At 53.1% G+C, this 26840-nt stretch overlaps 8 protein-coding genes across 8 annotated transcripts; 4 read left to right on the forward strand and 4 right to left on the reverse strand.

Annotated features, from left to right (window-relative positions):
- Positions 1–18: 18 nt before the first annotated feature.
- On the forward strand, positions 19–975 carry MAM_02716 (NADH-ubiquinone oxidoreductase-like protein; the record flags this gene model as incomplete). Its single annotated transcript, XM_040821515.1, has 2 exons — positions 19–358; positions 467–975. The coding sequence occupies 2 exons, from the start codon at positions 19–21 to the stop codon at positions 973–975; spliced, it is 849 nt and encodes a 282-aa protein (XP_040680084.1).
- A 1131-nt stretch (positions 976–2106) lies between these two features.
- MAM_02717 (Sporulation protein Zds1) lies at positions 2107–5059 on the reverse strand (the record flags this gene model as incomplete). Its single annotated transcript, XM_040821516.1, has 3 exons — positions 2107–2316; positions 2369–4924; positions 5054–5059. The coding sequence occupies 3 exons, from the start codon at positions 5057–5059 to the stop codon at positions 2107–2109; spliced, it is 2772 nt and encodes a 923-aa protein (XP_040680085.1).
- A 2256-nt stretch (positions 5060–7315) lies between these two features.
- Positions 7316–9532, forward strand: MAM_02718 (ser/Thr protein phosphatase; the record flags this gene model as incomplete). Its single annotated transcript, XM_040821517.1, has 2 exons — positions 7316–7547; positions 7629–9532. 2 exons carry the CDS (start codon positions 7316–7318, stop codon positions 9530–9532), a joined length of 2136 nt encoding a protein of 711 aa, XP_040680086.1.
- Positions 9533–10162: 630 nt separating this feature from the next.
- Positions 10163–11205, reverse strand: MAM_02719 (ubiquinone biosynthesis methyltransferase coq5; the record flags this gene model as incomplete). The annotated part of the gene is made up of 2 exons (XM_040821518.1): positions 10163–10820; positions 10931–11205. 2 exons carry the CDS (start codon positions 11203–11205, stop codon positions 10163–10165), a joined length of 933 nt encoding a protein of 310 aa, XP_040680087.1.
- A 315-nt stretch (positions 11206–11520) lies between these two features.
- MAM_02720 (ubiquinone biosynthesis methyltransferase coq5) lies at positions 11521–11703 on the reverse strand (the record flags this gene model as incomplete). Its single annotated transcript, XM_040821519.1, has 1 exon — positions 11521–11703. The coding sequence occupies one exon, from the start codon at positions 11701–11703 to the stop codon at positions 11521–11523; it is 183 nt and encodes a 60-aa protein (XP_040680088.1).
- Positions 11704–12050: 347 nt separating this feature from the next.
- On the forward strand, positions 12051–13605 carry MAM_02721 (2-oxoisovalerate dehydrogenase alpha subunit; the record flags this gene model as incomplete). The annotated part of the gene is made up of 3 exons (XM_040821520.1): positions 12051–12056; positions 12174–12746; positions 12832–13605. 3 exons carry the CDS (start codon positions 12051–12053, stop codon positions 13603–13605), a joined length of 1353 nt encoding a protein of 450 aa, XP_040680089.1.
- Positions 13606–17065: 3460 nt separating this feature from the next.
- Positions 17066–23186, forward strand: MAM_02722 (thyroid hormone receptor interactor 12; the record flags this gene model as incomplete). Its single annotated transcript, XM_040821521.1, has 4 exons — positions 17066–17406; positions 17530–22691; positions 22767–22916; positions 22990–23186. 4 exons carry the CDS (start codon positions 17066–17068, stop codon positions 23184–23186), a joined length of 5850 nt encoding a protein of 1949 aa, XP_040680090.1.
- A 704-nt stretch (positions 23187–23890) lies between these two features.
- MAM_02723 (uncharacterized protein) lies at positions 23891–26458 on the reverse strand (the record flags this gene model as incomplete). The annotated part of the gene is made up of 1 exon (XM_040821522.1): positions 23891–26458. The coding sequence occupies one exon, from the start codon at positions 26456–26458 to the stop codon at positions 23891–23893; it is 2568 nt and encodes an 855-aa protein (XP_040680091.1).
- Between the last annotated feature and the right edge of the window lie 382 nt (positions 26459–26840).

Below are 26840 nucleotides of genomic sequence, written 5' to 3' on the forward strand. Positions count from 1 at the left end.
TAGGCCATGGCGACAAAAATGCCTCGAAGCCGAGCACTCGTCTCAGCACTGCGGCCTTCAGCGGCTGTCAGTGGACAGGCCCTCCGCGCCTTTTCTGTGTCGGCCGCTCAGCTCGTCAACATGCCCAAGGAAGCAGAGAATATGCGAAAGGCTCCCCGGGATCATGTTGGAGTTCTCAAGGCTCCTCTGGTCAATCCAGCCGACAAATACCAGAGCAAGTCGGATAACATGCACCGATATGGATCGTGGCTCATGGGCTGCCTGCCAAGGTACATCCAGCAGTTTTCTGTCTGGAAGGACGAGCTCACCATTTACATCTCCCCGTCGGGTGTCATACCCGTCTTCACCTTCTTGAAGTGTACGTCTATCAACGCTATACCTCTACCGGCTTAATTGAGTCCGTCACCCTGCATCGGGGTCGCTTCATTGCCGCGGACGGTCTTCGCTAATCGCTACAGCGAAACAGACAACACCTCTGCTGAGTTCACCCAACTGAGCACCGTCACCGCATGCGACTTCCCTACCCGCGACAAACGCTTTGAAATCGTGTACAATCTCCTCTCCGTCCGCCACAACTCCCGCATCCGTGTCAAGACGTATGCCGATGAGGCCTCGCCGGTCCCCAGCGTCACCAGCCTCTACGACGGCTCCAACTGGTACGAACGCGAGGTTTACGACCTCTTTGGTGTCTTTTTTGCCGGCCATCCTGACCTGCGACGTATAATGACCGATTATGGTTTTGAGGGTCACCCGCTCCGCAAAGACTTTCCTCTGACGGGCTACACCGAGATCCGGTACGACGAGGAGAAGAAGCGAATTGTCACCGAACCCCTTGAGCTTACGCAGGCGTTCCGTAACTTTGAAGGTGGCTCTAGTGCATGGGAAATGGTTGGTCCTGGTGAGGACCGTAGACCGGTTACTTTTAAGCTGCCCACGCCTAAGCCGGAGGAGAAAAAAGAAGAACCCAAGAAATAAATGGTGGGCGTAGCGACAGGGAAAGCAAGAAAAGGGCAACCTCCTGTACTGTACATGAGTTTTTTTTTTGGTTCTTTATAAGGAATCTGCCATTAAGATGGTATGTACAACTGGCAAAATTTCTACCAAATCAATTCTGAATAGGGCCTTGTGATGATGATTAAATCGCATGTTCTAGTCCACCTAGTTCATATAGCTAGGAATTCTATTGAAGCATGTGCAAAACGCTTCAGCCTGTTTGTTTACATCAGTGTAGCATTTTGTGTTGCTGTAAAAATAACGGATCACGTGGTGGCCATCGTCTCCGAGTCAATGACGAAAAGACATGTTTAACATCAACAAAGAAACTCCTGTCAACTCTGACGACGGCCCAAATACCAATCCTTGTATTATGCCATATCCTGCATCAGCCTATATTCTCGTTGCACAACCTTAGCTCTTACGCGTCGCTTCCCACGCGCTGCCCTCGACTACACGAAGAAAGGGCGAATCGAAATACAAAGCCCCATCCAGTAGGCTATTTTCGACAAATCATACATCAACCAAGAAGGAAACGTAAAGGAAATATGAGTTGGAAGAACAAAAAAAAGAAGCTAATATCCATAGTCAAGGTCTTATGTCGACGCTTCTCCTCGTCGACGGCAGTTCGACTCGAGGCACGAGAAGGAAAAGTACACCAAGTGCAAACAGACATGCATAATATAGAATCGTTATTTGCGCCCACCCTTTAAAGCTTTCGCCTTCGCTGTGTGAGAGGGGGAGAGAGAGAGAGAGAGGTGGGAGGAAGGGAGAGAGAAATTGAAGTAACCCAAAGTAAAGACCCGGGAGATTCGAGATTTGCCCGTGGCAAAGCCCAGAAGTGGAGAAATTTGACTTTCTGATTGCAAGCACGCTGCACCTCCCAAAAATAAAACTCCGTCGAATGCTGGAAAATTTAGTATTCTCGTATACAGCTGTTGTATGTGCCTCTTATCAATGGCGTTGATCTACTTTGTCTTTTTGGCTCGGTTCGTTTCTTTTCGAGGGGAGAAAAATTTGAGAAGATGTTACAGACGATCATATAAAGTCTTTGGAAAACGAAGAAAACGATACTGTAAGTAAATGGAGTGATTGGGGGCCATTTGATTGGTTTCACCACATACTGTCGCCACCCTGACGTCGATGGTGTGAATCATTGCCTTGATGTTGGTAGTAGTCCTTGACGCTGTGGCCATATCCGTCTTGATTGTCATAGCCATAGTCGTCTTGGTTGTCATTGCCGTGCTCATCTTCGTAAATTTGAGCTTCATCAACATAATCAATTTGGCTCTCATGTCCGGACTCAGCATACTGGATGGCAGCCTAAATCATCTGTTAGTGCATGAACATTTGCGGACAAAGAACATGGGCTTACTCTGTGATAGTCAAAATTGTATTGCTCCAAGCTATTGTCAGCATGCTCGTCATCCATTTGCTGTGGCGCAAGATACTCTTGCTCTTGTCTCTTTCGTCGAGCCTCCTCTTCAAGTCGCTTCTGTTGCGGAGATGTTGGTACGTTCATCTGAGGGTGCATAGCCTGGACGATGGCCAAATAGCTGTACATGAAATTACTGAGCAGCACCTGGCTGAGCAGCGGTCGACGAGGATTGGCCAGTTTGATATGAGCCATTCGATAGATAGCTCTCTCCTCCCCCAATGTATACCGTGTCCAGCCATAATCCACATCTGGCCTCGGAGACTTGTCCACCGGCCCCTCAGGAACTTGGAGATGCTGGCTCTTTTTGCCCGACTTTTCCCTCTCCTCTTTTCGTTTGCTGCCGCCGAAAATCGACGAGAAGATGTTGCCATCCTTGTCTTTCTTGGAGTCGCTTTTTCGGTGGCTTTCTTTTCTCCGCTCCTCCAACAACTTGCTATCAATGTTGTCCCTATCCAGGACAAGACTTTCGCGTCCCTTTGCGGGAGTCTTGTCAATCGAGCTTTGAATTACGTCGAGTCTAGCGTTGTCGGACGTTTTTTCGGTGAGCGCCTTGGCCTTTGCACGTTTGCTCTCCTCTTTCTTCTTGTCCTTATCGTCAGTAACGCCTTTTAACCATTTCCACGCACTTCCTGACTTGCTTGATGTACTAGCGGTGTCGTCATCCCTGTCTTTTCTTGATCTTTTGTCAGATTTTTTGTCAACTTGGTTAAAAGTGGGAATCACGGTCAGGTTATCAGTCCGTGATGCATCGCCGGCAAGAAGAGACGACGATGGCAATCCGAGTTTGTCGTTATATGGCGGTTGTTGTGAAGGCTTCGACAAGTAATGAGCCTGTTGATTTGGTTTTTGAAGAGTATAGTTACTTGTTACGGGTGTTGAATGCCTGCCGCTTTGGGGGGCAAGCGAATCTTCCACAACGAGCTCGGGTGCTTTTGGCGTGGAGTTGAATTTCAACGAACCGACAGTCTGCGATGACGATCGTTGAGGAAATGTTCCTGGAAGCTTACTGCTCGCACGGCCTGCGTCTTCGTTTCGCGGCTCACTCTCCGAAGGCGAGGCAATTGTTGGCATCGAGACTGCTCGAACGTGGAGCTGCTCTTGCGCCGGTGGTGATGTAACTCGAGAGTCTTCTTCGCTTGGAGAAGATCCAGCTTTCCCCAGCAAGTCTTGAAGCAAGTCTTGTTGCTTTCTGACTGATGGTGGTGGCCTGGGATAGGTTTCTCCCATGAAGTCTTGACCATTTTCTGGAGTCTTCCCTCGTAACATATCACTTGGTGGTACACTGGGAAGGTCCGGCAATTCGCCATCTTGCTGCTTTTGGGCGAGACGCTTTGAAAACGGTAATCTATCGCCAGACCGTAGACTACCGCCCTTGCGATAGGTTGTTCTTGTCGATCGTCTCAGCCCCATCCCAGGAGCCATTGGCAGAATCGGCATATCCTCAGCGCCGCCCTCCTCTCCACCGGGAGTACTCTGTGCTTCCTTTGCAAATTTTTGAACGGCGCGGGCAGCGTCCTCGACCAACTCGTCGGGGCTCAATATGTGGTTGTGACGGCCTGCAGTTGACCGTTTGCGCTCCAGACGGTCTGCCCCGTCGACATACCCCACTGCTCCTTGCCCACTGGAGTTATCAATCTGCCGAGAGAGCATGGATTTTTGACGTCTTAGGGACCCAGCGTTGCTGAAATTCAGATTATTACCCTCTGCGGAAAGAAAGGATTCGCCGGATCTCCTTTTGAACGACTGTACACGATTCTCCAGAAAAGACTTGAATTCGCTGGGGGCCAATTCTGGATGAACCCTAGCTGGAACCCATAAAAGCCTTGAGGGATCATTCTTATCGTCATTTCCGGACGGGGCTATGACTGGCATTGCTGAGAGTCCGATAGGTGGTATGTCCGGATCACTACTGTTTCCGACATCCATGGACATGCGCCTGAGGGCCTGGAGGTTGCTCAGTTCCTGCGCGATATCATTTGGGTTTTCAATATTGGTAAGCGGGAACTGGGATGCCACCTCGTCGGCTTGAGCGTCGCGTAGTGACAACGTTGGCGGCGCAGGCGGCTTGGAACCTCCTTCATACTGTATACTGGCTCGACGATTTGGCGATGGGGCGTTTGGCGTCTGTGACTTTTCAAGGCTCCCGCCATTTTCTTCATCAGAGTGCTGTGGGCCATATGGCTCGTCTGACGTTGACCGCGTCAAGGGCTCGCGGGTATCGTAGTCCATTTGCTGCTGATGTCGGGAGCGAGCGTGAGCATGGTGATGTGAGTCCAGATGAGCTGGCCGATGTATCTGCTCCCGATACGAAGATCCATCGATAAAACTTAATGGTCGACCGCCATTTTCGGACCCAGAGTCGTCTTCATCGCCATAAAGCGTCCCTATCGCTTCGGTCACATGATGGCTGGGGTCTGAAATGGAAAGTTGACTTGCATGGCCGCGACGGCTGCTGAAGCTGCCCGCAGCTTCGTCGCGAGGTCGAGATGAGGTCTGCGGGAAGGCGTAGTATTAGCAACCGGTACAGGAGGCGGGGATCCAGAATGGACGGCATATCCTGCAGACAGATAGGCTCTCGTGTCGTGCTACTAGTCTTTACGAAGCGGTGTTTTGCGGACTTACCATCATCAAGGGCAAAGAGAACGGCTTTCCTGCCGCCTCTGATATGCCGCGGAGCTGTTTCCAACGACCTTTTTGCACAAGTCAACGCCCCGGCGTCGGTGGTAAGGAGGCCGCCTCCTGTCATTCACCAGCAGTCAACAACGCGGAGCAGGTCTCGCAGCGGTTGCCAATGTCGAATCGTCGACAACAGGGCGGCGAACTAAAGGCCTCCCTAGCTCGGGCCTTGCTGTCGTCGACGAGCTTTATCGTCGCATGAGGGATACGAGGCTTGAGGGGGCGTACGGAGTGTTGTCGATGCTCAAAATGGTGGGGGGTTTCTTAATTAGGAGACGCCTGCAGTGGAAAGCCGGCTACAGAGAGACCGGACGAGCGATGCAGCTGGATTCCGACGATGGGGAACAGTGTTGGGCGCGTGATTTCGAGTGAGTCGATGTCGTTTCTAGACTTGGTCGTCTTGTCGTTAGCTGCGATATGTTTTGTGAGCGCCTGCGACTCGGGGCTCGGATGGGAAGGAGAGATGTCCGACGGGTCGAACGTGCCACTTGAACCCGGGACCCCAGTCACTGCCGTGTCGGAGGGCTTGTGCTGCGCCGCCTTCTCAAGTTGTGGACTTCCAAGTTGGGCACATTGAGCCTTGGCGGCAAGTCGATACATTCATCAATGGTCCGGTGCTCAAGTGTGGAGTACCAGACAGCCAATTGACTCGGGGCTTTAGCACGTCCAAACCCGCAGTCTGGTGCGTCACGTGGCCGCCCAGCGCCAATCGATGCCTGCTGCACAGGGGGGCGCCGAACCACGCAGAGCTGAACTTACTAAGAAGTCCTTAGGTACTCAGTACTCAAGTAATTAGTAAGTACCTAGGTACTAAATTAAGCAGTAAGCATCAGGCTTTCCGCCAGGCACCAACCATCGAAGTCCAGCTTGTCGTTGCTTTCTAAATTGACGAGTCGACTTGCCTTGAAGCTTCGATTTCTGACTTCCTACTCATTCGAACTCGGCACTTGGGCCTTTGCCGCGTGGCTGTAGATGAAGCAAAAGGCAGGACATGCATATCGGAATGAGTGAGTCCGTGCCTCGCATTCTTATGCTATTAGGTTTATATTATTTTCCTTGTTGTTATTCCAAAGTTCGCTGACCTAATATTACTAGCCCCCCCTGTGAAACACGGGTACAGCCACAACAGATGTACTCCTATAATTTCAATATAATATCGTTTGTTCCTGTTTCCGGGCTTGGGAGCTTAACGCCTTAGTCACAATCTGATGTATTACTTCGTATGTGCACCACCAATGTTGAATTCTATCAGGCCATCTGGACCCTATAGGGTAGCCATCTGTGCTGAGCAAGGATCAACTTGTGCTAGTCCGTGTCTACCCAAGAACGCACCTGGGGCTCGAGCGCACAGGCACCCTTTGTTGCTCCGCACGCTGTAAAATGCGCCTCATCAGTCGCGACTTTTAGTGGTTTTGGGCGAGGGGGCCCTGCTGTTAGCCCAGCCCACAGCACACTTGGTGTCTAATCCCAGTGTGGCCAAGCTCAAAGCTCGCCTCCTGACTGCTGGGGATGGACGCCACGCAGCACAGTACGAACCAGTTGACCAGACGCAAGACTGTCTGGTGGTAAGTATTAGGACAGCCCGGTGTTAGATCAGCCAACTTTTGCAACTGGGAAAATTATCTCCAGCCTTGTTTGACAGCCGGAGCCGCGAAGACCACACCTCACCCGAACACCTCCTTGACTGCGGCCCATCTACCCTCTCTTCCGTCATCCTTTTTGATACCCAGGTCATCTCCCACCGGGCCTTCACCTCCTTCTCCTTTTCCTCGACGACCGACTGTACATCTCGTGCGCCTTGGAGTTATCAATCCTCCCGCCTCCCGCCCCCGCCTCTCGCCCGTCGCCTGTAGCCTCTGGCCCGACCCCCGGAGCGCGTCTGATTGATCGATCGACTAACTGATCGTTGAAGAATGGCTGCTGTAAGTTTGCTTTTCCCAAAGCGCTGTCGTTTGCTCCTTCCTGCTGGCGCACTGTCAATTCCATCCTTGCGCACATCGGACAGCTGGCGGCAGCTGGCAAACACCTGTCTGACGAAGCTGGCTGGTGCATGACTTTGCGTTTTGCCTTCCATCGCCGTGATATTCGAGTCACATCCCCTTTCTCCTTTCCCTTCCCGCATCACCGTCACCTCATCACCGGCGCAGTGCAAGACTCAACGTTGTCAGACTTTCGCTGCCATCACACAATCATCCCCACGTGCCTCACATGGATGCCGCCTTCAGCGCTGCAAGGGCTGCTCCTCCAGGAGCAACAGGAGTGAGGACGTCTGCTCTACGAACCCTTACTAACGGGCTACAGTCACGACCCTACAATAACCAGGGCTATCTGCAAAACGGCGGCAGCAGCTTGCCACCTGGCGCCGCCCCCCTACTACCGAACCAAGGACGAGTTATCCAGACAGGCCCCATTCGAGTTCTTTGCATTGCCGATGTTCGAGGTGAGAATTTGCACGACACTTCCCTTGCTCAAGTTTGCTGAGCAACCACAGTGGACTCAAACTCATTTTTTTGTGCTACAGGAAACCTGAGGTCGTTGAACGAACTCGCAAAGCAAGCTCGCGCTGATCACATCATTCACACTGGTGATTTCGGTTTTTATGACGACACGTCGCTGGAACGTATTGCGGAAAAGACTCTCAAGCATGTCGCTCAATATTCCCCCCTGATTCCCGATCCAGTCAAGAAGGCAATCCAACAAGGCGGAAATGGACCTGTCAAGACTCGGTTCCCGGCCAGCGACCTCCCGCTTTCCGAGCTTCCCCTTCTGCTCAGTGGAGAGGTGAAGCTAGATGTCCCAGTCTATACCGTCTGGGGTGCTTGCGAAGACGTTCGAGTATTGGAAAAATTCCGGTCTTCCGAGTACAAGGTTCCCAACCTACACATAATTGATGAAGCTCGCTCCATGCTGCTCGAGATTGGTGGTGTCAAGCTCAGACTTTTGGGTCTTGGTGGTGCTGTTGTCATGCACAAGTTGTTTGACAACGGTGAAGGCCGAACCACGATTGCTGGTGGCCAAGGCACTATGTGGACAACGCTGTTACAGATGGGAGAGCTTGTCGACACGGCACACCGAGTGTACGATCCTACCGAAACCCGAATTTTCATCACGCATGCCTCGCCTGCGAGAGAGGGTATCTTGAATCAGCTCTCTGTTGCTCTCAAGGCGGACTTTTCCATTTCCGCTGGATTGCACTTCCGATATGGAAGCTCGTACAATGAGTTTAGCGTTAACCCAACTCTGGACCACTACCGCGGAAAATTGGCTGCCTCCAAGGCCTCTTTCAACGACGTATGGGAGACTGTGAAGGGTGAGGTGGAGCCTGCCATTTCGCAAAACGAAGCGCAGCAGAATCTGCTCAAAAACGCGCTACAAATTGTCGAAAAAATGCCCACTACCGCTGCCGGCGGTAATCCTTTTGGTGGCCCGGTGACCGGCCAAGCTGCATTGGGCCAGGTTGATGAGAGTGCTTTCAAGAACATGTGGAACTTCAACCTTGCTGATGCCGCGTTTGGCTATCTTGTTTTGGAAATTCATGATGGACGTATTGGTACTGAAATGCGCGCCCAGGGCTTCAACTTTTCCCATCGTGGTGCCAAGCAGCAGCCCGGAGCAGCTCCCCCTTCTGCTGCTACTAGTGCTCCTCCCCCATCTGTCTCTACTGCCGGGCCTACTGTTAGCACTCCTGCTCCTCCTGTTGCTGCCGCACAACCTGCGGCCCCGGCCAGCAGACAGGCATCATCAACACAGCAGCCTGAGAGTGCTTCTGCAACCACTCCGGCACCCGGCCTTCCCAAGCCTGCTACCCCCCAGCCGAGCCAGACATCTACTAAGTCTGGTGGCAGCAAGGACAGTGAAAAGACCCCGGCTGCTCCGAATGGGTCTACCAACAACGGCCCTGAGCCTGCTTCGTCTCCTGCCCCCAAGGCTCTTACTTCTGACATCATTGGTCTGTTCATCATGAATGTGAGCAGTGAAGACCAGTGTCGCGACCTATTCGATGAGGCCGATAAGGGCAAGATCGTTAAGATTGAGAAATGGGGCAGCCAGAACAAGGTTGTTCAATTCAAGACTACCGAAGACAGAGACACTGCTATGGCTCGATTGCCCGAGGAGATCAAGACACGCACTCAGGAAGACAGGTCTCGACCCCTTGTAAAAATCTTCCAACACAGAGATGGAAAGACATTTAGTAACCGCGGTGGTGCGGGAACCTGGGGCGCTAATGTTCGTGGGGGCACGACAGGTAGCGGATATCGAAGCGCAGGCGGTAACAGCGACTCGGACAGCAACCGACGAGGCGGACGAGGTGGCCGAGGTGGACGGGGAACTGATCGAGGACGTGGTGGGCGCGGTCGTGGTGGCATGAAGGGCGAAGCTGGTGCCTCATCTCCAGCTGCTGTCCCCTCAACGCCAGCGGAATGAGGAAGCAATTGTCATCAGTCACTTGTTGCTCATGGGCTATTGAATATCCTCACTGTTTTGCCCTCCCCCGCTTTTCCGGCACCTATAGAAACCGAGCCATAGTCCTTGGCATCAATTTTCTTGTCGTATTTGATTGTAGCTCTGGAGCAAGGTTGGGAGGAGGGAGAGGAAAAGCAGCCGCTTCTCGCAAGGGTCCGCCGTTTTGAACCGCGTTTCTATGTACGTGTACCTAATGAGATATTGAGCCTGCCGGGGCTTCGCAGTCGCGGATTTCGGCCACCTATTTTTTCTTACTTTTTAATTTGATTTGTATGGAGTTTATTTGTTCGCAACTTGGTCCCGTTTCTCCGTCGCCTTTGGCGTGAGGATGCTTGTCTGTTTGCTGCACTGGGCAGCCGAGTGTGGTAAACAGGTTGGCGTGCAGTGAGAGTACTATTGATGGGCTAAAGGTGATGGTGGTGGTGATACCAATCGCTTGAGTTGTGCCAACACGAGAGAGTAAAAAAAAGGTGAAGGTGAAGATGAAGATGAAAAGTCTACATTCGCTTCGTGGTTTCTGTACGCTTGCAGCTGAATACACACACTATTGTACAGCGAGATCAGTCGCAAGAGGTAGCTGCTGGTACCCTTTTACAAGGGCTTGATTCCCTTGTGAATAGCTGCAATGCCACCAGTCAAATTTTCGTAGCCATCACCCGACACAGCAAAACCAGCATGGACAATCATATCCCTAAATTCCTCCTGGCTGGGGAACCGCTCGATACTCTCCACCAAATACTGATAGCTGTCTCTATCTGCGGCGACTAGCTGGCCAATCATGGGAATGGCACTAAACGACCACCGTTTATAAATGGCATTCAGGAGGGGATAGTGGTCGACCTTTGAGAACTCCAGACACGCAAAGACACCACCTGGTTTGAGGACCCTGTGGGCTTCCCTCAGCGCGGCGGGAATGTTGGAGAAGTTCCGGATGCCAAAGGAGACGGTGTAGAGGTCGAGCGAGTTGTCTCTGATTTGGGCAGGGAGCATCTCGGCATTGGCTTCGAGGAAGGAAAGGCCGGACTGGTAGGAGGCGGGGAGGCGGAGGGAGCGCTGCCTGCCGACAGCCAGCATGTCGGGGTTGATGTCGGAGATGGTGATGTGAATGTTTGGGTTTGCGTTGTGGACGTGCGAGTGCCGGAGCATGCGGAAGGCGATGTCGCCTGTGCCGCCGGCGACGTCGAGCATTCTCTGGGGCTGGCCGAGAGGCGTGGTTGCTCCCGGGTTGAGGGAGGAGACAAAATGGTCTCTTTTGCGAGGCGTGTCAGTGTTGGCATGGCACATGGCGTGGGAAAGAGCCAAATTGATAGCTCTGACAGCTTTAAAAGGGAAGGGAAGGGAAGGGAAGGGGGAGCGTACTTCCATAACCTGTGAACGCCGAGCGACATGAAGTCATTCATTTTGTCGTAGGACTCGGCGACGCTGGAGAAGACGCCTGCTACACGGTCCTGTTTCTCGCTCTCGGTGACCGTCTCATAGCCAAAGTGTGTTGGGCGATCTGCAGTTGGAGTGCGCTGCTGCTGTTGGCCAAGGTGGGTTGTGCAGAAGGCGCGGGAGACTTTGCGGTTGAGCCATGGTGGCGGTTGTTGGAAGAAGCTGCTTGTGCATCTTCGTACAGCTCGGCGGGCCGCCATTTTGTCTCTCTCTCTAGCTCCGTTTCTGGTCCGCCTGGGACTTGCAACTGGTGGTGATGATCGGGGAAAAATTGCGGTGGTGACAATGAAAGCAAGGCTTGTGTGACGTTTGTCGGTGGGAAGTTGAACTGGGTTGGTGAGTGGAGCTTGAGCCACAGTCGGTGATGTCTTGTGGCGTTTAGACGGCGGGTGATGAGCTGCAGATGGACGGCATCATGTGGGTTGCTAGCAAAACGATGAAATGAAGAATCAAACGAGAAGAGGGGAAATTGAAGAGGAAACGGATAAAGAAAGATTCGATAAATTCTTTCTTGTCTAGGAAGATGGGGCGGCGGTCGAGTTCCCAACAGCCCGCTCGGCATCGGTGAGCTTGCGCTTGTAGGAGAGCAGAGCATCGACAAGCTCGTTGACGTGGGACCTGAAGAACCAAAAGATGATGCCGCTCAGGCCCATGATTCCAAGAATGAGAAGGCCGAGAGTGGTGCCAGGGGACATCATGTTGGCGTCGACTGCTTCAACGTGCGTACGGCAACGTTGTAGATGAAGACTGCTGTAAATGGAAGTTTGAACATTTGAAATTATGATACATGTAACATGACGGACCCGCGCAACCGTCAACAGAAGCTGCCAGCTGTCACAGACAGTCCCGAACACAGGGCGGTAGATTCACGAGGGGCAGTGAAATCCATCGCGACTGCGTGCCTTACGAATGCACAACACAACAAGCTTGAACGTCAAGTGCAACCAACAAGTACGTACTCCGTGCTCTGTACGCCGCTGCTTCAGCGGGTTCCATCGGCTCAATCATCATCGCCGCCGCAGGCCGTCGACAGCCACCGTCATCAATGACAGTCACAGACGGCCACGACCCTCCTCTGCGTCCACCGTGCCGAAAACACCGTTGATTTTCTTTGACTTTTCTCTCCTCTCTTTTTCGACTGGGCGGCTGCGGCATCTTCACACAACAGCTACATCGACTTGTGAGAGCCCCGACCCCCCGGGCGCCAACGTCCATCGCCAAGACGGCCTTTGCTGCACCCGTCCGCGCCGCGAGCAGCGTCTCCCAGAGACCCAATTCTGACTATGTATCCTTCCCCGGTGCTCTCAAGAGCGCCTTCACAACACAATTGAGCTTTGAGCATCCCGAGTCGTACAAGGCCCTGCCCACCTACAGGGTTGTCGATCAGAATGGCGCCGTGGTCGACCCGTCCTTTCAGCCCGATATATCGGACGAGACCGTCGTCAAGCTGTACAAGGACATGCTGTTCATTTCCATCATGGACTTGATCATGTTTGACGCCCAGCGCCAGGGCCGCCTGAGCTTCTACATGGTCAGCGCCGGCGAGGAGGCTGTCAGCGTTGGCAGTTCGAGTGTTCTGGACCCAGAAGACCCCGTATACTGCCAGTATAGAGAGCAGGGCTTTTTCAAGGAACGGGGCATGACCACCAAGGAGTTCATGTCGCAACTTTTTGCCAACAAGAATGACACCGGCAAGGGGAGGAACATGCCTGTCCACTATGGCAGCAAGAGGTTAAACATTGTGAGTATACGCCGTCCATGCTGACCCCTCGTCAAGTCTTCTTCTTTCCCGCCCTCTCTTCGAAAGACTAACCGCGTCCATAAAGCACACTGTTTCTTCACCGCTGGCAACGCAGATCCCCCAAGCGTCGGGAGCCGGCTACGCCTTGAAGATGCAAAAGCTGCAGGACCCCAGCTCCAAGGCCAAGGTGGCGGTATGTTTCTTCGGCGAGGGCGCCGCCAGCGAAGGTGACTTCCACGCCGCCATGAACATTGCCGCGACGCGCTCATGCCCCGTACTCTTCATCTGTCGCAACAACGGCTATGCCATCTCGACGCCTACGCTCGACCAGTACCGAGGAGACGGCATCGCCAGCCGCGGCATCGGCTACGGCATCGACACGATCCGCATCGACGGCAACGATATCTGGGCTGTGCGCGAGGCCGTCAAGAGGGCCAGACAAATGGCCCTCGAGGATGGCGGCAAGCCCGTCCTCATTGAGTGCATGACGTACCGCGTCTCCCACCACAGCACCTCGGATGACTCCTTCGCCTATCGTGCCCGCGTTGAGGTGGAGGACTGGAAGAGGCGCGACAACCCAATCACACGCCTGCGAAAGTGGATGGAAGCGAAGGGGTGTTGGGACGAAGCCAAGGAGAAGGAGGCCAGAGATGGCCTGCGAAAAGAGATCCTCCAGGGCTTCTCCGAGGCGGAGAAGGAGAAGAAACCTGCGCTACGGACTATGTTTGAGGATGTCTACGAGGAGTTGACGCCCGACTTGAAGGCGCAGATCAAGGAGCTTCGCGACATGCTGGACAAGTATCCCAATGAGTATGACTTTTCACAATATGACGGCGGCAAGGAGTCCTTGAAGGTGTAGCACGCGACTGGCACGTGGAACGAGTCAAACGTGAAAAGACAAGAATAAATAAACAATGTAGAATTCTGGCAAGATGCCGAAAAGACGATGTCAAGTTAGTCGTCCCATGACCGGCAGCAAAATAAATAGCCGTTGTACCGCTTGCCTTGAGGACTACGCGTCGAGGGCTGACGGGGGCTCAAAATCATCGTTTTCTTCCAATTTTCTACTTTAACCCCCAAGGATGTAAGTCGCCCTGACGTGGACGCTCGTGTATGTCTACGCTTTCTCTGGGCACAACTTGGCTGTCTGTCCCCCCGGTCCCTTTTTCCCTCCCGACTTGAGAGTTTATATGAGGCTGGTCAGGTTGCAGGCATGGCAACACCCCGGACTGGGCGGATACGCGCTCTCACCATCGTCCGCATGTGCCCGAGCATCGGCATCCAGAACTCGCCACCGTGTACGGAGTAGATCCACATTTATATGCAACAACTTGGCTGAGTGTGCCTGGCAATCCATATCGGGGCCGGAGGGCCGGACGTTGAGCTCCTGCTTGCTAGAGACCTTCCTTAGTAGCCGCTGAGGAAGACAGCATGGCAACAGTGTCCAGGGTTGCTCGTTGGCGCTTCTTATATGGGTTTGAGGAAGAAAAGAAACAATGATAGGAATGAATCGACGCATGAGTGGTCTCGACCCGACCCGGCCAGGAGGAGGGCGCGAAGAGGAGAGGGCAAACAGTCTTGGTCCAGCACAGAAAAAGACAGGCCTCTTGAGCAGGGACAAGATGGTTGTTCTAAAAGTTTGTCCTCAGCCCTCCTTCTCTGCTCTTATTTGATATGACTCTTCTGGTTTATTTTAAGTTTTACTTGTACTCATTTTATAACGCAGTTTTGGAGGCCACTGCGTCAAGCTAAGTATGGAAGGCTCTTTTTGCTCCTTTGTTATGCGACGTGCATGTTTGCGTCGACGGCCAAAAGTCATTGCACCCGGTATTTCGTCGGCTTGTACGGGTATAGCCTAGCTAGACGGATAGAAGTATCGCAAGGGTGTATGAAGCGAGTTTTTCCAAGAATTCCCCCAAAGCTTCTCAGTGTCCTTTATTGTGGATCATTCTCTTTGATGTGCTCGATCAGAAGCTCAGGGGAACATATATTGGGCAGTCGTGTCGATCTGGCCCGGAGAAGACCCAGCATTGTTCAAGATGGGAAAGTCGCCAACAAGCTTATGAGCGTAGCCGGGTCAGGCTGCTCGTTTCCTGGCCCTCTACCAAAAGGGCAGCGCAGCTTCACGGACACGTGTTGCCAAACAGTCATCGTCCCCATCTGCGTCACTGACCTCGTATGGCTGTCTCCTGGGCTGCCATGTCCCTACTGGCTAGACAGGGCATTTTGTTAGCCGCGAAACAAGTCACACGCCACGCGGAGTCAGGCCTGGGGACTCTCTTCTCTTGTTGGACATCAGGCAAACGACAGACGAAAAGAGCTGGCATCGCGCTCCTAATGTCCACCCAGCGAGCAATGTCGGCACAATGCTGGCCCCGGCCTGCGTTGCTCCCGCATCCCATGAGCTTTTGCCTCTTCCCAAGCCATGGAGAAACATCTTACCATCAAGCGTGTTCGAAGCGTGGTTGCACATATTTTAAATCAAAGTCATAAAGTATCTAAAATCCAGTTAGATTTAAAGGCTGAAAACAGCTTGGGAGCGGGGTCTATCTCGCCTTACCGAGAATTGCTTTGGTCATCAATGCCGACACATGCGCGGAATTGAACGTCGGAGACTAAAAGCAGTCATTTTGCCAGGAGATGTACAGGTAAAAAGAGAAGACGTCAAAAAAGAAAGGACGGGGACAAGGCGAGGCCACGACGGGAGGCGTGAAAGACATTCATCTCTGATTGGCGAAGCGAGGATCGGCTGGAGCTGGGCCAACCACTCAGGATGCGGAAGCCCCGACAGCAGCACAATGGCCTTAGACTACCATGCCGCCATGACACATCCTACATGGCCCATCGCCCCGACCACACATAGGTGACTGCAGTTCACGCATCCATCCATCAACATCTCCCGCCACTCTGTCCACGAGCCTTCGAGACACCATCCTCACGACTGTCTGCGCCCGGCTCCCGCTTTCACATCTGCCACGCACTGATGCGTATCGTCGAAACCGCACGGCATTGCTTGGCCGAGCTAGCATAAGCACGGGGAACAACGAAACGCCGAGACGTCACGGTTCGCCTTGTGCCATCCCCGTTCTCGTCGCTCGCCCGTACCATTTCAATACCCAACGGCCGGCCCGACCACAGGGCAACGTCAAAACTCGTGCAAACTCATCACCGCGCCAAGCCACGCATTGCACATTGTGCCTTGTACATCACGCATTGTTTATTGTTCATTCTACATCGCAAGTACAAGCACCCGGCATCCGGCACACGGCCGCACAGTACATAACCACATACCCACACACATCTTCGGTCTCCTCTCGCCGTTCCTTCCCCGTCGTTGCCTCTCAGCGAAACCCGCGCCTGCCCTCCTGATGGCGTAGTCCGGGCATGGCAGAACGAACATTGGCAGGTGACAACGAAGTGCGACTTGCCTCGTCGACGTCGACAGCCTCCGGTGCTGCGACTGCCGCTGCCGCCCCCGCTCAAAGGTAAGGGAAAGAGCGACCTTCCCTACTCGTTGCCTGAATTGCCCATGTGTTCGACGCATTCATACTCCGTGTGCCCAGTCATATGCTCAGTTCTTTGGCTTGCTTGCGCTTAGGATACCGTGCTTCAAGTGGCCTTGCATGGGTTTTGCAACGAGCTCAAACGCGACCAGCAATCTAGTCAGAGTCATCGCCCTCTTTCCGTCAGTCCCCATCCATCATCATTTTTTACTTTCTCTCCTTGGCTCTGATTGACCTTGCCTGTGGCCCGACTTTCCCACCTCGGACAAAAGATTTCGACCCAGCATCACCTCTTGCGTTGCACTTGACACAATAGCCTGTCTTGGCTGGCTGCTTTGCCTGCCCTGCCCGCCCATCAGCCTCCTTTGATACATATCTTGGTGATATTACAGCTGGCGATCGATTCTCTCGGGAGTCCCTACTTCAAAGCGCTTCCTACTGAAACCCGGCTGTTCTCTCGCCCTGTTCTTGTGAAATTTCAGATCACGCTTTACGGCCAAAGTCGACATCGGACCACAGGCAGACTTTTGATTATTCATCTTCGTCATTTGCAGGCGCCACGACACCGCACACACGAGGCGGCTCAATAACTTGCCACAAAAGCTTGTTCGGCGTCTTCAGTTCCTGTCACTCCGTTTATCCCCGCACCCCCTTGTCACGTCCGACTGGTAGAGAGTATCACCGTTCGGCAAGACCTTCCTTGACACACCCAGCATTGGGCTTGCTCAATTTGTTGGGCAGTTTCCCGTTACACTTGCTCTTTTCGTCCCCATTGCACCTCGCAGATGTCGGTTTCGTCGAGATCTTCATTAACTCATGTCTCCCAGAATCACTAGGTCCTCGGCCCGCCAAGCTGCGAGCCAGGCAGCTCACCAAGCTGGTTCTCTAGCTTCCCCGTCCGCTCCCGGAACTGTATCTGCTTCCATCGCACCAGCCTCAACCTCGCAAAGTGACCGAAAGCGAAAAGTATCCTCCTCCACTAGTCAAGAAAAGCCCCCTACACCTGTTGCGGCACCGCATCCTAACTCGGGTCGACGGTCCAAGAGACAGAAGATTTCCGAATCCCCCTCCAAGGGAACGACGCAGGACACCCTCAACCTTCCTCCTCAAGGAGCTAGGAGGAAGGGTAAGGCTACTGCCGCCATGGATGGCAACGGGTATGTTGAATCTGAATCTGCAAGCAATCCCTACTCCCAATCTCCATTCCTTTTTTTATTTTTATTTTTTTTATGCAAACTATGTACGTGTGGGCAGGCTAACCCAGCACCGCAATCCTACAGTGATCAGGCCTCCCCAGCGGAACCCCCCGAGGTCACTGGCCGACCAGTTACTTCCAGCAGAAAATCAAGTCGCAGCAAAAAGTCCGACTCCACTACTCCCACTTCTGCCAGACGAAGATCCAGACGTAATGACGGCAGCAGTGCCGATCAGGACACCGCAATGACCGGCACGGATGAAAACGATGAACCTGGACCACCTCCGCCACCTCCCGTCGAGAATCTTGCCGATGATAATGGTCAAGATCATGACGAGCATGGACCTGAAAATAATCAAGGCAAATTAGACAATCATGGTGAAGACCATGATGAGGATGAGGATGATGAAGACGAAGAAGATGACGACGAGGACGAGGAAGACCCATTCGGTGGTTTTGGTGGCTCAGGGGGAGCCGTTGCTGGTCTCTCCAGCACGCTTCGGGCCTTGACAGGCATGATGTCCGGTTTGACCGGTCGGCTACGTGAGCTTCTCAACAATCTGAGAGAGGACGATCTTTCGGTTCAAGTCATTGCGCTTCAGGAGCTCTCCGAGATTCTTCTCGTGTCCAATGAGGATAACCTCTCTGGACACTTCTCGCCAGATTCGTTCGTCAAAGAGCTCGTTCTCTTAATGAATAAAGAAGAAAGCCCAGAAGTCATGCTGCTGGCATGCCGATGCCTGGCTAACCTTATGGAAGCATTGCCTGCCAGCGTTGCCAACGTGGTCTACGGAGGGGCTGTTCCGGTCTTATGTCAAAAGCTTTTGGAAATCTCCTTCATCGACCTAGCCGAGCAAGCACTGAGTACACTGGAGAAGATATCAATGGAGTATCCGGCGAATATTGTGAGAGAAGGTGGATTGACCGCGTGCCTGTCGTACCTTGACTTCTTTGCTACAAGCACTCAGAGAACTGCAGTCACCACAGCTGCAAACTGCTGTCGCAACATCCCTGACGACTCTTTCCCCGTCGTTAAAGACGTCATGCCTATCCTTCTCAATGTCCTCAACAGCAGCGATCAAAGGGTTGTGGAGCAGGCCTCTCTTTGTGTGTCAGGCATTGTTGAGAGTTTCAAGTACCAGCCAGCCAAGCTTGAGGAGCTCGTCAGCGTTGATCTTCTTTGCGCCGTTTTGCGTCTTCTTGTTCCTGGGACGACGAATCTCATTGGGTCTGGCATCCATACACAGTTTCTTCGAGTCCTGGCTTTTACGGCACGGGCCAGTCCACGACTGTCTGCGGAGCTTTTCAAGCTAAACGTGGTGGAAACTTTATATCAAATCCTGACCGGCGTTTCCCCCCCAAGTGGAACTGAGAACGTTGCCTCCAAACTGGACAGCGTCGTCGTAATGCAGGCTCTGATTCACCGTCCGAGGGAGCAAATCGTGGAGACGCTCAACGTTATTTGCGAATTACTACCAAATCTGCCCCGGAATGCTGACCCTGCATTTGGGGACTTCGTTGAGCTTCATGCTACCACTGAACCCATTACTCCTTCATCTGTTGGCGGCAGAAGCCGACGGAGCCCAAACGACAAGCGGCTTGATCTTTTGGAACAATGCAAGCCGGAAGTTCGCCGGTTTGCCTTGATCATCTTCCCTACTCTTACAGATGCCTTTTCCAGCACTGTTAATCTGAGCGTTCGACAGAAGGTGCTTACAGCTCAACTCAAAATGCTGTCTAATTTGGATGAAGATATTCTTACAGAAGCTTTGGTTCCTGTCCCCTACGCATCATTTCTAGCATCAATTCTATCACAACAAGACCACCCGTCCCTTGTCATGTTAGGTTTGCAAGCCACAGAGCTTCTCGTAAGCAGGCTTGAGTCCATTTATCGGTATCAACTTTATCGTGAGGGGGTCATTCACGAGATTAACAAGCTGGCATCCCAAGAGGACCCCTTGGATTTGAAAAAGGAAGAAACCGATGACGACAAGGAACAGGGAAGTGAAGACGAGGACGAAAAAGACGAGGGCGATGGCGAAGAAAAATCGCAGGACACCACAAAAGATGAGATTAACAATCGTATGCAGTCTTCATCTAATGCTGTAAGCGGCGGTAGTGTTGCAGGCGGAGAGGAGCGTGAGAAAGACGCGGAAGAGGCTGAAGCGGGTGCCGACGACAATAATTCTTCTGGTGGCGAAGATGAAGATGATCATGATGACGAAGACGCGGACGATGATGAAGAAAACGATGGCGATCACGTCCCTGGCGATATGTCTCCTGCTAGTTCCCGTGGGTCTACCATGTCGGTGGACATGGCACCTCATCGTTATATCTCGGATTTGAAGTCAATCACATCTCGGATTCGGAACGTCGCCAAAAGATTCCTTGAAACTCATGAAGGAGGAGAGCATGCACAAGCCATGAAAAACAAGGCAATGCTCATCCTCAATGACCTGTCCGACCTGGCTACAGAGCTGGAAACATACTATCTGAAACGGACTTCTGCTACGCTCGGAGGAGCGCAAAAGGACAAAGAGCTGTTCGCAAAGCTTGCGTCCTATTTTGATACTGACGTTCTTGAAAGTGTTACTAGTGCTGAGCTGTTGGCCTCTGGACTTGTACAGACCTTGCTTGATATCTTCAGCAACCCTGACGAGGAACTTGCTCGCACAGCCCAATCGACCTTCCTTGAAGTCTTTATGGGCTATTCACTCAAATCAAAGCCAAAAACAGCGACGGTAGACTCGCCCGCTACCCCATTTAGCGTGCTGGTACACAAGATGCAAGATTTGCTCAGTAGGTCAGAGCATTTTGAAGTGCTTACCGTTCATCACAACAGTTTTGATGGCAACCGCAGCAGCCCTGCGTCGATGCTTGGTAAACAGATCCGACTTCGCCTCGTGGCAGATGATGAGTCCAACATTCCCCGACCCTACAGGAATATCATGGTATCAATTCATGCAATTGCTACTTTCAAGTCATTAGACGACTATCTTCGACCTCGGATCAGTTTGGCAGAGAGGCCACCGATTGGCCGCAGAGATGGACTTTCTAGAGCTCTCGCTGCTGTTGCTGGGATGGGAGGGCTACAATTCAGCACCACTGGACCCAGGCTCACTGAAAGATCACCATTTGGCTCTGTGCCGCCGCCGCCACCGCCACCACCACCACCTCCTGGGGCTACTGCAACTCCGTCGAGTTCCCGGTACTCACGAAGGTCTAAGAATCGGTCAATGCCTCTCTCCAACACCCCGGTGACCCCGCAAGATCCTTCTGCTGGGCCATCCCATGACAAGGGTATTCTGCGCCGTTCCTCAAGACGTCAAGTAGTATCAAACGAAGAAACTGCGTTGTCACGACCACCACCAACCGATGGAGACGACACACAGAACACCCTTGAGTGTGCTGATGAGAAACAGATGTCTGATGAAGATGACTTGGTTGATGGTAGCACCCTAGATGCTATCGTAGGGGAGCTCGATGAGGATATGGACGGCGCAGATGCCACCGGATCTGGGCCGGACCCCTCTGCCGTGAATCTTGAGGTGGCCACGGGCGGGAAAATAACTGCAAGAAAGGATGATGGAACTAGGGTTCCTACTCCGTCCAGCTCAGCTCTCCACGGCAGTCGCAGTGGTGGGGGCAATACTGGCGTTTTTGGAGCGCCGCCTCCTCCACCTCCATCGTCAGGGCAGGGAACTCCGACACCTGCGACATCACGACCACCCATGTCGTATGCTCTGGCTCTCCAAGCAGTACCCCAGGACTGGCATATCGAATTTAGCCTCGACAGCAAAGTAATACCTAACGAGACCACCATTTATCGAGCTGTCCACACATCGACTTCCAGCTCCGATGAGCTTGTCAGTCGCAGCATCTGGTCTGCTACGCATCCCATTAAATTCCGGCGTGTCCCTGGACCATCTACTGCCGAGCCTGCCACATTTGGTAGCAACCCAGACAGTGAAGGCGAGACTGTGAATGGTATCCCTACATCTCTAGCGAAGAACCCAACGACGGCCTCTATCCTGCGGTTGCTTAACATCTTACATGAATTAAATGCAAACATCGAGGATGTCCTGGCCGAGAATAGGAATAGTTCTGTCAGCCTCAATGCGGAGCCTTTGTCCCAGTTTGTCAACACCAAGTTGACGGCCAAGCTGAACAGGCAGCTGGAGGAGCCCCTGATTGTAGCCAGCAGCTGCCTCCCTGGCTGGTCCGAGGACTTGGCTCGCTTGTATCCCTTCTTGTTCCCTTTTGAGACGAGACATCTCTTCCTCCAGTCCACGTCTTTCGGATACGCCCGATCGATGGCAAGGTGGCAGAATGCGCAGTCTGAAGATACCCGTCGAGACCGCAATAATGACCGGCCATTTCTTGGTCGACTGCAACGGCAGAAAGTACGGATCTCGCGACTAAAGATTCTCGAGTCTGCTCTCAAGGTCATGGACTTATATGGTGCCTCGCAGAGCATACTGGAAGTTGAGTACTTTGAGGAAGTCGGTACTGGCTTGGGACCAACCCTGGAGTTCTACTCGACGGTATCCAAGGAATTCTCCAAGAAGAAGCTCAAGCTGTGGCGTGAAATGGACTCGGTTGGTTCTGAGGAGTTCGTGACTGGCCAGACTGGGCTATTTCCTCGTCCTCTGAACCAGGAGGAGCTCTCAGCACCTAATGGGGAGCGGATCCTCCACTTGTTCAAGATGCTTGGCAAGTTTGTTGCTCGATCAATGATTGACTCTCGTATTATTGATATTCACTTTAATCCGATCTTCTTTCGCATCGGCGATGCCCCGAGCACAGGCATCAAGCCGTCTCTCGGCGCCGTCAAAATAGTTGACCCTGGTCTTGCTCGATCCTTGAAGACGATCAAGAAATTCGCACTGGCCAAGAAGGAAATTGACGAGGATCCCAATCGCACACCTGCGCAGAAAGTAGCAGATACAGAGTCCATTGTGATTGATAACGTTCGCCTGGATGATTTATGCTTGGATTTCACCCTACCTGGTTATCCTAATATTGAACTTGAGGATCACGGATCTCACAAACGCGTGACTATCGAGAACGTGGATATTTACCTCGAAAAGGTCATTGATGTGACTCTCGGATCTGGTGTGCGTCAGCAAGTCGATGCTTTCCGAAGCGGCTTTTCACAGGTCTTTCCTTATTCTGCGCTGAGTGCTTTCACTCCAGATGAGCTCGTGAGCTTGTTTGGAAAAGTTGAAGAGGATTGGTCTTTAGAGAGTAAGCTATTCATGTTTTTCCACATATGCCATACGCGTTGCCATGGAGGCTCTAGCTGACGTGACTCGCCCTCAGCTCTTACCGATTCTATCAAGGCCGATCACGGTTTCAACATGGACAGTCGTAGCGTGAAGAACTTGCTACAATCCATGAGCGAGTTTGACGCGCAACAGCGACGCGACTTTCTGCAATTTACAACGGGTAGCCCCAAGCTTCCAATTGGAGGTGAGAGCTCTCATGACCAAACTTTCCCGTGTGCTAAGAACAGGAAGGAGATGCTAACAACTGACTGCGACAGGCTTCCGAAGCCTGACCCCAATGTTTACCGTTGTATGCAAACCAAGCGAGGAACCGTACACGTCTGATGACTACCTACCCAGTGTCATGACGTGCGTCAACTACTTGAAGTTGCCCGATTACACTACGATTGAGACGATGAAAAAACAGTTATACAAGGCAATGAAGGAGGGTCAAGGCGCCTTTCACTTGTCGTAAAAACGTATGCAATTACGTTCGTGAGGATTTTATACACGCCGCCTTTCTTTCTTGATGAAAGACCTGCAGAACCTCGCGAAACCTGGATGAAACTGCACATGACCATGTCATACATAATTCTTTCGCATCAAACCCTGAAAACAGGAGTCGTCTCCGTGTACTACACATTTGAAGCATTCCCCATCAAACATTGGCGCATTTGATGACATGACGGAGAAGGTAATACTGGTCCTGGCAAGCGACGATGAAGAAAATGGATAGAGGGATGAAAACCTTGCGACGTAGTCACCGCATTTGCGGGCTTTTGTTGACGGACGCCGATTCCAGCGATTATTTCCCCAGCAGAGTCGGGACGGATGGTTCTAAAGGCCGTTGAAAATTGGTTCCTGTTGTACGAAGAAAAGTGACAAGGTGGACACAGGCAATACATAACTCAGGCATGGCAGCTAGGTATAGAAATTGACTTAAATTCGCAGCGTCTATGCTGAGTGTGTACGTGGTTCCCACGTGATGAATCAGGCAAGTTGCTGAATTGCATCTGCTAATAGAAAACATGCAGGCTGGGAACAGGGACAAAAGTAACGCGACGCCTAAGCACCCCGTAAGTCATTCAAAATGTACGTGTTATACAAGACTGCGTCCCCCCATCAGTCGTCGTGCATCTCCTTCAAGCCAATGTGGATAGGCTTCTCTCGCAACGCCGGCTACAGAGAAACATTGTCGTCATCCGAGTCCCATATCTCGGGCTGCAGGGGCGGAGCATGGTCCTGTATCAGACTATCCGGCAGCATCTGACTCTTGGTCAAGAGCTGCGATGTGGATCCCGAGGAGGACGGGAAAGGTAAGCTGCCGAGGGAGCCGCTTTCAACGAACTGCACGCTGCTCTGGGAGGGGTTGCTCGCCCGTTGCTGAGTCTGCTTCCCGGGGGTGGATGGCTGCGAGAGGGTGGTGGCCTGGGAGGGCCGGACGAGTCTTGACGGTTTCCTGGGTGCGCGGGGGGCAGGGAGCGTTTTCGTCTTGGTAGTTGCAGTTGATGAGGAGGGGAGCTTGATGGGCTCGTTGGAGTCTGGTGTTGATGGAACCATGTCGTCCGAGGTCGGGAACTGAGTGGACGAAGCGATGTCGCTGTGGATCTGGGCTGATATTTGTTGCGATACCGTCATGCTGCCTGGTGGTGTGACGCTGGGGAGCTGGTTCCGCGCGTGGTCCATGTCGGTGCCTCGAGGCGGCTGAGGTTGAGGTTGAGGTTGGGGGCTGGGATGGACGAGGGAGCTGGTGACTTGTTGTTTCTGCTGTTGTTGTTGTTGCTCGAGGAGTGGTTCGCCAAAGACGGCATGTCTCAAGTTCCATAGTAGTTGTCCGATGACAGCGGGCGGCAGGTATTTGTATCGGGTGATTGGGCCGCGCAGCCATGCTTCTTCGCGCATGTCCTCTTCGCAAACGGGGTTGTTTAGTTCGTATACTTGGGTGGCGTGGTATTGCCACTGCCCTTGTGATGAGGAAGAGGAAGAGGAGCCGGCTGGCTGGACTTGCTGAGCTGGTTCGACAGAGGCCATGTACCGGAGGAGGTTGTTCTCGAAGAGCCAGAAGCGGACGACCTGGGAGGGAACTTTGAAGGGTGCGGTGATATGCAGCGTGTGACCGGTTGTGAGGGCTTCGAGGGAGGCGGCTGACACGGGAATGATTATGTCTGAGCGTGCGGATGGGGTGGGGAGGGATTGGAGAATGGAAACGGGGACGCGTTGGGATTCCCATGGTTGGCTCTGGATTTGAGTGCGGCTGGACATGTGCGGGATGGGTTTGCGGATGGGATTTGAGGGCGGCGGAGGAGTCGGTTCTGACGGTGTCGTGGGTTGCAGCTCGTATTGGACTGTTAATGGTGCGGATTCGGGTTGTGTGTGCCGCCTTGAAGTCCGTGCCGAACGAGGCATCGCATCCTGGGACTTGCCAAGCTTCTCTTCCGTAGACGCAAGCTCACTCAAGACCAGCTGCGTCTCGATGCCGGCGCCATATCTCTCCTCCATGTTCTCGCCCTCGCCCTCGCCCTCGCCCTCGCCGTCGTCCTCATCCGAGTCGGGAATCTCATACAGCTCCTCGGCAGCCAGCATCTCCGGCAAAGTCGCCTCCGCTCCCCTCTGGGCCCCTTTCTTCTTCGTCGGCATGTCCTCATATCCTACAGGGCTCAGTATGGACGGGGCATGATGCGAAGCACGCAGAGGAGTCGGTGATCTGCTTTGCAGTATCCTCGCCTGGCTCTTGCTGGGCGTGGTACAATCGTCCGTGGTATACGAGTCTTTGATAACCAGAGACGGCGGTCTCGCCGCGCCCGGCGAGTCCCGCCAAGGCTCCCCGGTGAGTTTCACCGGATGCGGCTGCATGGACGAAGAGTGATTCTTCAACGGTGAGTCCTGCTGATCCGGTGCCCCGTAGCGATCAACCATGGTCTGACCGGGGGGCTGTCGTCCCCCCGAGGAAAGATCAAACCGAATGGAAGTGTTCCTCTTCGCCGGGGTCTGGGGAATAACAGAATTTTCGCGCGACAAGACTTCATCCGCACCGCAGACGGCAGCTGCAGTCGCTGCTTCGTGATGCCGCCTCGCAGATGGCGACGGATCGTTCCGTCTGCCTCGCCCAGCACTCGGACTACCCGGTTCACCTAGCCACGAGAGAAACCCATCGTCTCCATGGTCCTCGTCGAGATCCAGGTCGTCATCATCCGAACCGGCTACGAAGGATGTCTGGTGGCCCAGGAACTGTGTAAGGGTCTGCGTTTGATAGTTCGAAGATGTCGGCACATCACCCAACGTCCTTCGCCGTGATTTGTCCCCCTTCCTGGGCGCAACGGCTCTCTTTGCGTCATCGCCCATGGTTCGTCGTCGTTTTTCCCCCTGTCGTGCTGTCGATGAAGCCCATCTCTTGCGTCTCGTAGGGATGGGCTCTTCGTCATCATCTTCCCCGTCCTCCGCTTCTTGGGCCGTTTGGTCCGGCTCGTCTGCCAAACGAGGCTTTACATTCTCCTTGTCCTCCGAGGCAAGGCCTCCTCCATCTAGAGCATCCTCATCGCTGTCGCTGAGAATTTGGATGTCCTCGCCCAGGCTGGAGACAAATTCGATCTGAGTCAAAGTCTGTTGCTTCAGGCTCGGCTGTTCAGAGCCTGCATATCTGCGAATCCTTTTCCGTCGCGCGGGAAATTGGACCTGCTGCAAGGCGGGCGAGGAGTTGTATACCCGGCTGGGAGGAGGCACGCCACGAGAACGTGTCTCGGGAGCCATAGCCACTGGCCTTTTCCCCTTGAGACTTTGAAATGCGAGAGCAAGATGGATGAAACACGAGGCCCTATGTCGAGAAGTTGATGATGAGATGCAGAGCTTCCCCGGGATGAAGGATGATGCCAAGTCGGTGGTGGGGCGATGGTGAACGGCGAACGCGTTCTCACTTTACGCGACGGGTACGTAACCCATGAAACGTCCGCGCGGGGGCGTTACCCTAACCCTGACCCCAAACCGAGAGCCCATTGCGTGTTGTTCCCGACATCCATCAATTCGCAGTTCTCTGCATCAATTCACTATGCTACAACAAACAGGGTTTCATTGGTCACGTATGTCATCTTCCATGAAAGTATTGCACGCTCTCGTGGACGCCAACATGGTTTCA

This window comes from Metarhizium album (genome assembly GCF_000804445.1).
Source record: "Metarhizium album ARSEF 1941 chromosome Unknown scaffold_5, whole genome shotgun sequence".
NCBI lineage: Eukaryota > Fungi > Ascomycota > Sordariomycetes > Hypocreales > Clavicipitaceae > Metarhizium > Metarhizium album.